Source organism: Canis lupus, chromosome 9 (assembly GCF_048164855.1).
Source record: "Canis lupus baileyi chromosome 9, mCanLup2.hap1, whole genome shotgun sequence".
Classification (NCBI taxonomy): Eukaryota; Metazoa; Chordata; class Mammalia; order Carnivora; family Canidae; genus Canis; species Canis lupus.
The window spans coordinates 47,350,981-47,364,882 of NC_132846.1; the positions used below are offsets into that span (position 1 = coordinate 47,350,981).

At 43.4% G+C, this 13,902-nt stretch overlaps 1 protein-coding gene across 21 annotated transcripts in view; it reads left to right on the forward strand.

The window, feature by feature from the left end:
- RGS6 (regulator of G protein signaling 6) overlaps nt 1-13,902 on the forward strand; it is a 570,894-nt gene that overhangs the window by 478,020 nt on the left and 78,972 nt on the right. For all 21 annotated transcript variants that reach the window (XR_012036887.1, XM_072839235.1, XM_072839241.1 and 18 more), the window contains 6 exons: nt 2,796-2,860; nt 6,314-6,390; nt 8,785-8,866; nt 10,586-10,660; nt 12,349-12,447; nt 13,554-13,615. Coding sequence is in view for 20 of the 21 variants with exons in the window: in XM_072839235.1 (XP_072695336.1) it covers nt 2,796-2,860; nt 6,314-6,390; nt 8,785-8,866; nt 10,586-10,660; nt 12,349-12,447; nt 13,554-13,615 (460 nt within the window). In the remaining variant the exon portion in view is untranslated. The remainder of the gene's footprint in view (nt 1-2,795; nt 2,861-6,313; nt 6,391-8,784; nt 8,867-10,585; nt 10,661-12,348; nt 12,448-13,553; nt 13,616-13,902) is intronic.

Consider the following 13,902-nt stretch of genomic DNA (forward strand, 5'->3'; position numbering starts at 1 on the left):
AATTCCACCTCTGCCACTAACCAGCCTATAGGTAAATCACTTCACCTCTCTGGGCCTTTGGTTTTCCCATCTGGCCATAAGGGACCTGTGCTTGATGGTTACCAAGGTTACTTCCAATGCTAAAATCCCTTTGTACCAAAAAGCAATTCAAGGGTATGAGAAGCACAGAGACATACATGTTAAGGCAAAGTTTAAAAAGGGAGTCTGTTCTTTAAGTACATTGAAATAGGAGGAGGTCAATATTTTCTTATTGTTTAGTTGCACATGTAGTATATGAATCTGTTCACTTCAAAAATTTTTAATGTTTTCTGTTTTTATCATGGTGAGATGTGATGAGCTTGAAATGGCAGTGGGTCATCCAAATGAGATGCCAGGAGGTAGGATTGCCAGGTGTGAGGGCAAGGAGACAAAGGCTTTCCAATGAGAAATTAAATATCTGAGAAAAACCAACATCTGAGCTTAAAGCGAGTCTCCCAGATGCCCTGTGATAGGACTGGCTGTCATTACCAGTGGCCATTTGATTGGTTAGGCATTAGAGCAAGCATGGTTGAAGGCACCATAGTAGTACAGACAAGCCCCAAGTTCTATACCAAGGAAATTTTGATTTAACAGCTACAACCTACCTACCTAGTTGTGGTGAAGAGACTCCTTAACATATGGCGTTAGCCCCAGGGGGAGCAAGCTGAAAGCATGTGACCAAGTAGCTCAAAGTCATCAGGAAGGGTACCAGCTTTGCATTCCATGCATGGTATTTTACTTTACAACCTAGCTGGCCCATTTTGACCCAGATGAGTTAGATATTTCTCAGGATGATTCTGCTTAAATGAAGTCCATAGCCCAGCCTGGGTTAGACTTTCTTGAGTCTTACATTTATCCAGTACAAAATACTGTTTGGAACAGCATTATCAAAGCAGCTTTCACCTCCACTGAGCTGCTCTGCTCCTGGGTCCACAAGGCCAGTGTGGTAGGGATGGTGACAGGCTCCTCTTTAGTAGCCCCCAATTCCACAGGCTGCCTAAATGGCAGTCCAAGAGAGTGAAGGAGGTAATTTGTAATAGAGCAGATGCCCCTTCATCAGACATTATGGAGAATTATGGCTGCCTCGTTCTTTGGAAAAGCTGGTAAGTGGAGGGTTACGAAAAAGAGATACATTTCTACTATAATCACTTCATATCAACCAAAGCTAAACAAAGAAACAATCTTTTGACAGGTTTATGAGATGGACCAAAGACTCTCATCGATTATGGGCCCCAGTAATTTGAGTTTCTTTCTTAACTAAAGCACACTCAAAATAAACCACCCAGTTTTGCCATCTTTAAAGTGCATCAGGAATTTAAAACCACTTTTGAAGCAACCTGTATGTTTACCCCTTTCAGATTTTTAGTATTTTTCCTCATTTTTTTCAGTTATTTCACCTCCACCAAACTCATGAGCATTTGTCTTAGCCAACTCTTCTTTATCAAGTTGTTGCAAACCATTCACCTGGGTCTTCATAGAAACAGCAATCTCTTTTCACATCAGTTTCATCAGTGATATATGATATATAGTGAACATACAGTGTTAAAATAATAGGTGTGCCTGATATAGACAGATTTGAGAACAAACACAACTGACTCTCATCCACATATAACTCAACTGGCATGAGCGGAAGCATGAGCATGTCAGAGGAGGCTGCCAGCCATGAGGTGCAAGCATATTGTAAGCTGCCATGAGCACATTTTTCAGTTTCAGACCACATGGAGGAGGTTGGTTGATCCAGCAAGGATTTGACCAGATCTCCTAGTATGACTAACTTGTCAAAACACAGGTCAGCCACAGGTCCTCTCTGACCCTCTCTCCTGGTCATCCCATTGGTCAATCATATTGTCTACTTGGCACTGGAGAAGGAAGGAGATATTGAAGAAGGAGACATAGGGAGAGGAAGAGGAAGTGGTGAAGTCAGGTTTCAGGAAGAATCCTCTGGCAACTGAGGGCCAAGAACTCTTCCTTAGCTTGGGAAGAGAGACCCAAACTGTCCACCCTTTCCACTGTTCATTCACTCCACCTGGCAGTCCAACACTGATGCTAGGTATAGGGATTCAAGCTGAGTAGGACACAGCTTCTGCCCTTGAAGAGCCCTCAGCCCAGAGCCAGGGACAGTCTAGTAAACCCGTAATTATGGTGCACTGGAATTAAGTTCCATCGGTGAGAATTGGTAGATGCCATCTGGAACACAGAGCTAGGTCTTCCAAGATTAGTAGAAGGTTACCAGAGAGAGGAAAAGAAGAGGGAAGTGGAAAGACCTTTCATGCAGAGAACACACAGGTGGAAGAGTGGAACTGAAAGGGGTTTGGTAGCCTCATATGCCCAAGTGAGGCAGGGAAGGAAGAGATTGACAAGGTACGCAACTGGATCTTAAAGAACCAAGCATGCCACCATAAGGAGCCCAACCACTCTTCTGAGGTCACTGAAGAAGCAATGCAGAGAGTGTAGGCAGGAAGGTAACATGACCATATTTGTAAAAGGTGACCCTGGTGGGGGTTGCTTGGAGTGAAACAGAGTGAGGAGGGTGAAAGGGATCAGTCAAGACTTGGAAGATGGAGTCCTCATCTGATCCTGATCTGCTGGAAGATTCCTGGACATTAGGTGTCATGGCTTCCACATGGAAGCATATCCTGCACGGATCAGGGCTGGGCACACAGGGAACGCTGGCTGGATGGCTGGGTGAATGAGTGGATGGACAGATGGTTGGATGGATTTGTGATGCCACCACACTGCTAGTTTTGCACATGTTGTAATTTCTCCTCTTCCGTCAGCCATCTATCTCTGTAAGAGGACAATGCAGAATAAAGCAAGGCTGGAGCTGGCAGATTATGAAGCAGTAAGTATGGTTGTATTTCAGCTTTGGTGTGGGTGGAGAATAAAACCCTATCTGCTGCTCTGTTTCTGCTTCTATTTTTCCTTTTTTCTTTCCCTAGTCCCTTTCAGGCAGTGGAAAGGAGGTCCCTTTTATTTCCCCTCCTTTGTTCTCACCTCTTCTTACCATCCAATAAAATTGCATCTTTATTTAAAGAGCTCTCAAAACTCAGCAATAAGAAAACAAACAGCTCAAAAATGAGCAATGAACCTGAAAAGACATTTCACCAAAGAGGGCAATAAGGATGACAAATAAACACATTAAGAGATGTTCAACATCATTAGCCGTTAGGGAAATAAAGATTAAGTCCATGGTAAGATATCACTTTACAGACCCATGAGAGTAGCTAAAATAAAAAGTCTTGGGAATGCCAAGTGGGAATGCAAAATGGCACAGCCACTCTGGAAAAATGGTTTGGCAGTTTCTTACAAAGTTAAACGTACACTTCCCATATACCCAAGCTGTCCGGCTCCTAGGTATATACCCCAGAGAAGTCAGAACTTCTGTTCACACAAAAACCTGGGTAGAGCAGCTCTGTTTGTGATAAGCAAAAGCTGAAAACAACCCAAATGTGCTTTAAGAGGTGAATGGTGAAATAAACATTGCTATGTCCATTCAGTGGACTCCTCCTCTGTGGTGAAAAGGAGTGAATTATTGATCCACATGACCGCTTGGATAAGTATTTAAGACATTACATTGAATGAAAGAAGCCAGTCTCAAAAGATTACAAACTGCATGATGCCATTTATGTGACATTCTCTTAAATACAAAATGGTCATGAGGGAAAACAGGTGACTGGTTTCTGGGAGTTACAGGTGAGGGTAAGATGTGGCTACAAAGAGACAGCACAGGGAGTTTTCTGGGGGTGATAGAACTATTCTGTATCCTGACAGTGGTGGTGGTTCCAGGAATCTAATCTATACACGTGTTAAAATGCGTAGAGCTGTATGCAAAAAGGAAAAATAAAGGAGCCGTATGAGAATTTTTAGAACTTACTATATGATAATTTTTAATTGGATCTTTAAACCCAACTCCCCTGTTCTTGGCCATAGAATCTAAGGACCAAATTCAATCCAGAAGATAAGATCCATATCAGATGAAGTATATGCATTCCCAGTTTTCCTCCTGCACCACCTTCTTTCACAAAATGTGATTCCTGCAAAACTTGGAGGTCCTGCCACCCTCATACCCATTCCCATTTAGCAGGGCCAAGGCACGGAGGACTCAAAGACTCAGATAATTTTTTAAATATTTCAAATTTATGATTGCAGAATCTTTCCCCCAAACCAAACTTTATATGGATCACAGAGAATCTGGGAAATTGGCCAGATTTTCATGTACCCTCCAGAAGGCATGGAAGCTGCTGAGCCATAAAATAAATGACTAAAGCGCTGGCAGCTAGGGGGAGAGCAGCACTGGGGACAGTGATGAGTACTTCCTTGATAATCCAGCATTAATAGGACTTCCATCCGGATCCTTCCTTCCAAACGTCCCTCTTGTGCTGCCTCAGTTTTCCTTCCATATTAAGTGTGAGGCCCACTGCATCAGACTGTCACTGCTAGGTACCTGTGCCTGAGCCAATGGGGAAATAGTCCCTCCAGGACTATTGACCTAGGGCCCCAGGACCTGGCCACAGTGTGCTTATCAATGGGAGCCATTAAACATAAATATGTGGGAACATTATGATCTTCCCAAGCAAATCCTAGCAAGGCTGTTCTGTGGATCTGAGCATCCTGGGCACCCAGTTCCTGTCCCCATCAGCCCTCATGTGCCAGCCATCACCTCTCTTTCAGAATCTTCTATCCTACTTTTGTGCACACAGTGTGAAGTGCTACATCCCTCCCCTAACACGACCTACAGAAAGACCCAGCCTGCAGAAGTGTGGGTCCCCTCCACCCTGTGTCTCTCTTCCCCACATTTTCCATGTTTTAGAAAAGGTCCTAAATAGAAAAAGAAGCATCAGCTCCTGATATATTTCCATTTTCTCTTCTGTTGCCATATAATGTTCTGCTTTAACATTTGTAAAGAATATGGCATTAAGATGTTCTTTCAGGTTGAAGTTATGCCTAAAAGGGGGTTAGAAAATTTTAAAAGTATTTTGTTTTCAAAATTCAGTAATTTTATTAATTTTTTCTGACCATACATTCTCTTTGTAAAATCAAAACTTCAAACAGCAAAGAAAGGAGATGAAAGAACCTGCAACTCTTCTCCCCTAACCTTTCTTCTGTACATACATTTTTTTCCTTGACATAAAAACTTAAATCATACCCTGAACATTATTCTGTAAGCCACGTTTTCCCCAATCATGTGCTGTAAGTATATTGAGAATCTTTCCATGTCAGTAATAATAATCTAGATTATTGGTTTTGATGACTGCCTAGTATTCCATGGTATGACTGTTCATAATTTATATAACTGCTCCCTAATTGACTGATGTATAGGCATTGCCTAGAGCAGCGGAAGAATCAAAAGAACAGGGTTTTTTGAGGTACTTGTACACTGAGCCTCGGTAATAACTGAGTTTAGGTGTGTTGATCTTCAACTGAAGCTCCTTTTATATTAACAATCCACTAATGAGGGTAATCAATTAGTGTTGGCATGAGCTCTATGAAAATACATAGCATAATATGGGCTCTGTCCTTGCATTCCATCAGAATTAGGTGGGTCATTAGGGGACCTGTCAAACACCACCACCCACCCCTCACTGTCCTATTGTGCCACCTGGTAAGCCTACAGACTTAGAGAAAAGGCTTCTCCCCTCTTCCTCTAAAGGCAACCCTACATGTCTTTCTTTCTTTCTTTCTTTCTTTCTTTCTTTCTTTCTTTCTTTCTTTCTTTCTTTCTTTCTTTCTGTTTTTGGGTTTTCCTTTCATGAACATTACAAATATAGACACTCCTTTTTCTCTTGCTTTTGAATCCAAACTTTCAAAGGCATGAATGCCAGGTCATCAGCGTTTTCCTTTCCTGCCACCTTCCCAGGCCCCTGCTTGCTGGAAAAGGAGTCATGGAAATCCATACTTGCTTTTGCTCTCAGAAATGTCCAATAGCCTGCAAAGAGCCCCCCCATCCCTTCCCCAAATCCTGCATAAGTAGCCACAAACCCTTCTCCCTATCTTTAGCAGTCTTGATGACAAGCAATATATGAGTGGTGTTATAAAATACACAAGAGAAGAGGAATCAGGTGAACCACAGAGACTTTGGATTTAATGGGTGTGTAAATGAATATTAATAGTTCTACTCTGTACAGCAGGGTCTGGTGCAAAATCACATTGGGTTCACAGCCAGTGGATTTAAAGTGGGGTGCTGCTGTTCTGTTGGGAGTAACCAAAATAGATGACTGCCTTGTAATAAGCATAGGTGTCGATGTGCAAACTTACAAAGATTAATGCCCTCTCGTTGATTTTCATTTCTCATTAGGAAAACTTAGCAAGACTCCAGAGGGCCTTTGCAAGGAAGTGGGAATTCATCTTTATGCAAGCAGAAGCACAAGTGAAGTAGGTGAACTTAACAGAGACCCTGGAAAAGAGAAAAGACTCTCTGGAATGTGGAGGTGGTGTGAGAGTGGTATTGCCAAGGCGGGGTTTCCTTCCACGGCCGGCCAACTATGGTCAATGCTGTCATCTTGCATGAGAGCAGCAGAGTAGAAATCAAGGCCTAGATGGATAAGTTTCATCTTTGTCATCAATGGCACTCTGAAATAACTTCAAAAGCAGGTGTTCTAGCAGCCAATGGGCTTGCTCTGCAATGTAGAAATCTGGTTAGAAGATGTTCCTATTTCCTAAAGAGGTTGCCAATGATCCTTCTGTGCTCAAGAGCTGAAAAACATCAGCCCCCTTTACCTGTAGGTCTGGAGGTTTTGTCTTCATAGGAAAACATTTTGGAGCTTTAGGGAGCCAACTCTTCTCCCCTTCCCCCCAGAGGAGGGGTTCAGAACCAATCAAAATAAGGTGCAGAAGTCAGATGTTGGAAGCCAGTGTGTTTAAGATTATTACTGATAAAAGGCAGGTTATAGGGTGCGACTTTGGATCTGTGACCACCGTTCTTTACCTGGAATTCAACTCGCCCATGCTGAGCAGAGCCGGATATCTGCAGAGCCCCCCACCCCAGGGTAGAGTTGAGCCCTGTAAGTTCACTGCATGCAGAGGACAGGCAACCTGAGGACAGGCTGACCCAGGGCCCAGAAAGGACCCACCCTAGCTTTCTCGATTTCTTCTTTCAGATCAACCAACAGGATTCAGGCCCTCTTTCTCCCCCCAGAGTACAGGAGATGAAAGTCTAGCTGGAGTGTTTGCCCCACACTTTTCCTTCCCAGGGAGTGTAGTGGAAATTTCTCCCTCTCTAAGGTAATATGAGAAGTGGCCAATAACTGTCCGCCTGCCCACAAGCGAGGTTGTCAACCAGCCCCTTTCAATTCTAGGCAATGAGCTTGCTCAGGTTGGGTTCTCCCTTGCCCCTTCCAGCAATGATCTCTGATTTAGCTGGAGGTGTTAACGGAAGAAATAGGACAGAGGAGGGGATGAGAAAGGGATGCTGAGCTAGGCAAAGGTGAGCATTTTTTCTCTGGGCACCGCTTGTCCCTGAGCAGCATCTTCAAAGGACTCCCTCTGCACTCTGGGCAGTGTTACAGCCCACCACCCAGGGCTGGGTCTCAGGCCGTGTGGGTGAGCCTCCATCACAGGTGTGGTTGTAGTTGGAAATTACCCGAGGACTTTAGGTCCAGTGTCCTATTGCTCTTCCCCTCCCTCTGCAGTGTCTGCCTTTCCCCTCTGCCCATGACTCCACACCCCTGCAGACCACCCTGCGACTACCGGCAGCCCAGGAGGGAGGAGGGCACTGGGCACTGGACACTGAGCTGAGCTGGAGAAGCCGTGGCCCCTAAGGAAAGAGAAAGTGGGAGGTGGTGGGGGAGGAGAAGACAGTTGAGCCTGTGTACTCAAAAGCCACTGCGAAGCAAAGAGGAGAGCTAATTTGCACTTTCAGGATCACACAGCAGTGCATGTTTAAAAAGGAGGGGAAATTGTCACTTTGTACATATATGGTATTTCTCGATTAACTTTTTTGATTAACTCTGAGATTACATTATAATTGTGGGCCATTGAAGTACACAGTAATTATCACAAAAATCACAGGGTGATTATGGTTTATTTCAGGCCAGTAAACTAAAGTGCTCCCAAGAGAGCCAAGAACCAGAAGTTACACAACAATTAATCTGTTACTTTTTACTTAGAGAGGTAATATGAAGTAATACAGGCTTGAAAAAAAAAAAAAAAAGAAAGAAAGAAAAAAAAAAACCTCTTATCTATGTTACTGACCAGAACATAAAGAATTTGTCTTTGTCACCTGTAATTTCCCTCTTGCAATTTGTGCCTCCCCCAGCTGAGGCCAGTGATATTTGCCTTCTGGATCTTGTCACATGCTAGGGATATTACTCTGCTTTAGAAAGCCAAGTGCTTTAAGTGACTTTTAAAACATGGGACATTTCTATTGACTGTCTCTAAAGCAAACTTTCAAATTTGACGATGAAACACTGCAAAGCCTATGGTTATATTCTTTCCTATAATATGAATGCAGTATCCACTTTGATGGGGGGGGCATGTCCATTGATAATTCAGCTCTGAATAATCTAAATCCTAATCATTCAAATGGACAGTTGGGTTCTGGTTCTCTCCTTGGGCCCAGCATGTTCATCCCACGTCTGTGATGATTTGTGGTCCAGCCTAGAACAAGTACTCTTCCCACGGGCTGATTTCTCGAAGTTTCCTTTGAGGGAATGGTCTGCCACATTTTACGGCTCTGCAGAGACCAGAGACCACACAGATGCCAAGAGCCCTGTGTGCACTAAGCTCCTAGAAACGAGAGCCTCTGATTTCCTTTCTTTGCTCTTTCAGGATAGATCGAAAAAAGGACAAGACAGAAAGGAAAATTTTGGATAGTCAAGAACGGGCCTTTTGGGATGTGCACAGGCCAGTGGTGAGAAAACTCTGCTTGGTTCTCTATGATTCTTTCTTGTTTTTTGTTTTCTTTCCCTCCTTCTTCACTCAAAAGAAAAGACTATCTTTAGCCACCAGGTGTCTCTTTCTTAAAAGTAAAGTGAATTGCTAAACTTGGTGAAATTGGTTTTGCCATTCAGTCAATTTAATCTCGGTAGGTAGTGCAGAATGTATGACAGTTGCAGCTTTTAAAAATTATTCATCCATGAAAATATGGACTTGGAAAAGGAGAACCGTGGGAATTCCCCCTTAGGACCTCTGGGCCCCAGAAGTTTATAGCCCCAAATTAGGCAGTTTCTGTTTGTTTGTTTTTTTTCCATACATTTGGGTGTTCCCAAATTGGGTACATAAATATTTACAATTGTTAAACCTTCTTGTTGGACTGTCCCCTTTATTATGATATAGTGCCCTTCTTCACCTCTTATTTGTCTTTGGTTTTAAGTCTGGTTGTCCGATACAAGAATGGCTACTCTGGCTTTCTTTTGACATCCATTTGCATGATGGATGTTTCTCCATCCCCCCACTTTCAATAAGCAGTTTCCATTTCTACTGTCATTCAACTCTAAATCTTAGAATAATTCTTCTTCAAATGCAGCCCATTGTAGTATTCACGGTAGTTACCTTCTGCAAAGGAGCCGTGCATGCTGAATTAGTGAATGCTGAGCCATTATCCTGGGAGAAATCCAGGGTTAGGTTCCTGCCAGCTCCTCGATGCCATCTTGTCTTCAAGTGATCAATACATAACCATGTCGAAAGCCTGTTTCTGTTTAAAGACATCTTAGTCAATGTGTGTTGATTCATGAGTACTGAACTCACAGCCACCAGCACTATAGCTCATGCCTGAAGGGGGCTTACCTGACACACCTTGTTCTCTGACAGGCACCGCACGGCCTTCTTGCAAGCAGGTACACTAGACGACACCACACTATGCTTGGGGGGCATGTTAAATAGCAAAATCACCAACCAGAAGCACAGAAACGTGGAAAAGTTGGTCCTAAATAGACTGTGAAAAGGACACTGGTTTACATTAAGAGATGAAACAAGAAGCCTCTCTTGGAACGGGCACGTGGGGGCATTCACAATTTCTGCTGTTTGCACCTGTCCATGAATGATCACAAATGTACCACAAATATGGATTTGGGGGTTATAAATAGAATTTAGCTCATAGGTCAGTTCACAAATACAAAATCCCATGCATAATGAGGTTCGACTGTATTTCGAATTTCCTATGATTAAAACAACTCTCGCATTTTCTTCATAAAATGGAACTAAAATGAGGAAACTATGCCAGTCCTTCCTAAAAGCTGGTCAAAAGAAAAACCCAAAAGCAATTCCCCATCGTGCTATTGGATTGCGGATAGATGGTCAATTAATGTCTAGTAAACAAAGGCTGTGGCTAAATCTATCTGGCCACTCTGAATAAGAAGTTTGCTCTTATAAACTGCACATTCTATCCTCTACATGTCACCCCCTACATAATGGGACGTAGGCTTTTATATTTCATATGGGAACTCTGTGCAGAAACACATAATGAAGACGAAACATCTTGGTAAAAGGCATTGTAAATGGCCAAGTAGAGATAATCATGTATGGTCTGTAACGGGAAAGACAAAGACTGGGTCTGATGATGTTATTTGAGTCACACTGAAAGGTGTGATTTTCACTTAGTAATTTATATGATGATTCTCTTTTTCCTCAGCCAGGCTGTGTGAACACAACAGAAATGGACATCAGAAAATGCCGGCGTCTGAAGAACCCACAAAAGGTTAAAAAGGTTCGCTGGTTTAGCTGAATTAAAAATTCTTGACGCAAATAGCCCTTCTGTTTCTGGTACTGTTCAAACAGTCATTTGCTATTTGTTAATTCTACCCCGTTTTGTCCTTTGAAACCATTTCATTCATTCATTCTACAAATATTTGTGGAGTGGCTGGTGTGTACTTGGCACCGTTCTTGCTGCTGAAATAAGGTGGTGAGAGTCGTCACAAAGCCTACAGTCTGGTAGGGGGGTGGGGAGAGGTGAACCCCCAGGCAGAAGTGTCAGGAGGGCTGCGTCAGGGAAATGTTGAATGGCACCAGGAGGGGGGTTGGGGGTACCCCACACTGGGGGCTTTCTAAGGGCTTCCAAAGCAGGCTCAAGTGTGCTGAAGCGTGCAGGTTAAGTAGCAGTTGGCTCTGGAGAGGAAAAGAAACTAAAGGAACAAAAATTATCAAAGTCCCACAGGTGAAGGTGAGCTTTATACTTTGAAAGTCCTTTATATAGCTAGATCATCCAAATTCAAATCACCATCACACCCAACTGTGAATGGGCCAGTGATCATTTGTGTTTCACTGTCCTTGAAGGGACAGTGGCCATGGTATACTCAAGGGTGCCACACTCAGCCCACCCCACCGTTGACATATCCCAACTTCACAACAGCACCAGGGACCATATTGTAGAAAAACACGTCTCTCCCCCATAATACGAATTTCAAAAGGTTAGAGATGTAACCCCCAGACATTCCTATTTCTTGTAATAACCAATGCTCTCCTTTTGTCAAACACACACACACACACACACACACACACACACACACACACACAATATGATATGTATATCAACTTTTTGAATCTATTTACATATTTTATTCTTTGGATAGTCATGCCCTTGTATGTATTAGACTTTATGATGTTCATCTTAAAACATCCTCATTTAATCTTTAAGGGCCCCCTAATTCTAATATTCCAGAATTTCTTGGAGCTCACATCTACTCTATCTGAGCCCTTCCTGATTTTACAGATTTCAGCTATACATTGCATAGCCTTTGGGGTTTCATTTCATTCCCAAAGCAAAGATTGTCTTTCATCTGTCTCTAGCACAAGGACCAGCTTAATAAGCAGCCATAGCATGCAGAGAAACTGAGGCCAGAGACCTGTTTGGCTGAAAAGGAAAGAATCTGAAACCCTGCCATCTCAGATTTGTACCAGATGAGCATGTCATCTGCTGGGGAACAGAAAATCTAGAGAGGATCTTTTGTGTAACTCTCAACAGTTGTTCTTGAAACTTCTTGTGCCTTAGAATCACCTGGGCCCTTTGATAAAAGTGCAGGTTCCCAAACCCCACCCACAATGACTCCGATTCAGTAGGTGTGGGGTGGGGCTCAGCAATGTGCTTCTTTACCAAGTACCCCCAGATCATTCCTTGCACATGGTCTATGGACCATATGTGGAGACACACTGATATTCAAGAGACTGTTGCAGCCTAGTGAAAGGAAAGCTCTTCTCACAGTGCTCGCCCAAAGATGGGACAGGCTGCCTCGAGAGGAAGAGCTCCCTTCACTGTAGAAATTTGCTTGGAGGCTGATCACTTACTGTCAGGATGTCACAGAAGGGATAGGAAGCATCAAATGAGCTCTTGCATTGCCTACCCTGAGGCGCCCTGCAATTCTGAGGGTGCGTGATTCTGTGTTCTTGCTTCTTCTCTAGTCTGTGTATGGCGTGACTGAAGAATCCCAGTCGCAAAGCCCCGTGCACATACCCAGTCAACCAATCAGGAAAACTACAAAAGAGGACATCCGGAAACAGGTGAATGAATTGACTACTGCACTCCCAGGAGGAGACGTGGCCAGTTTGAAAACCCTTTGAATGTTCACCTCTGAAGGCTGAGTGAGCTTTGAGTTCCTGGAAACCACAGTGGAACCCAGCTGTGGATGACTTGAACCTCTGAGTGCTGTGTGTGAACAACCCATGGAAGCTTGAGAGGAAAAATGCTCTACCAAGCTCCCCCCAGCAGTTATTAGAGAAGCACGTAACAGAGTTGCCCCAATGCCTCGGGGTGACTGCTATAGTCAGGGTTCCCACAGAATAATATGGGGGCTGAAGGGGGAAGGGGCGGACTGGTGTCACAGGGTCCTTAACATAGTAATGCACTGACAGAGTAAGCCAGCTCAGAACCACCGACTTTATTGCTATGATTCAAAAGGCAAGTTTACAAATAAAGCCATCCTCACTCTCAGAACCACTTCAGCATCACTTGGTTCAGTGTTGTCTTCCTTCATGATGAGAAGCTAACTGGTCAACCCAGGTCAGCAGACAATGGCTAATTACATTACTCCTTTCTAGAGTTCACTGGCAATCAAGTAACTTTAGGATCTTTACATTATGTTTTACTGGCTTCTGGCAGTGGTGGTGGGGGGTCCTGAGGTGCCTGCCCTTGACAAGTTTATTTTGGGTGGGGAAGAGGAAACAGATGTAGGCAAAGAAGCTATTTGATGATCTAGTCAAGTATACCAAGCACATGGTGGGTGTGATGTAGGTGTGAAGGGTGCACAGAGGGAACTCACTAGAAATTAGTCCACCCAGATATTTACAGTGCCTGTAAGTGTTGCTAAGCTTTGTAGGATATACACCACTGCCTCTAAGTTTGCAATCACTTTTGGGAGTCAAGACTTAGGCTACCACCCAGTACAGAAGAATATTGACATAGGCTAAATCGTAGAGTATGATTCCTGAGTGTGGTGGAAATTTCCAAAAGAGCAAATGATCATTGGAATACAAAGCTGGAGGGTTGGCAAAGGCTGGCCAGAGATGCTGCTGTTTGGATATTTTTGGAAATACAAGGTTTGGGTTCATGGGGTGAAGGGTGAAAAAAAAAAGTTTGGTCTTAACACCTCTGTTCTATCTTTCCCCAGATAACATTTTTGAATGCACAGATTGACAGACATTGTTTAAAAATGTCCAAAGTGGCTGAAAGGTATGTTTCTCCTCAATAATATTACACTTTCTTCTAATTTAACAAAAGAGAAGTGTGACGGGGTCGTGGCTAACAAGTATGCACCACGTCAAGAGGCAGACTGTAGTCATTTCTTAAACTGATGAGTAAAAAAAACCGCAGGCCCTTGTGCGAGTACAGCTAAGACAGCAGACCTCCCTTGAGTGATGTCAAGAAATGTTTTGTTGCTGAAGCTTTTCAGGGGTGACCACGGGACCCTGTCAATCTAGGAAGAATGTCCTTAAAAGCTACATAATGCATTTTTGCCT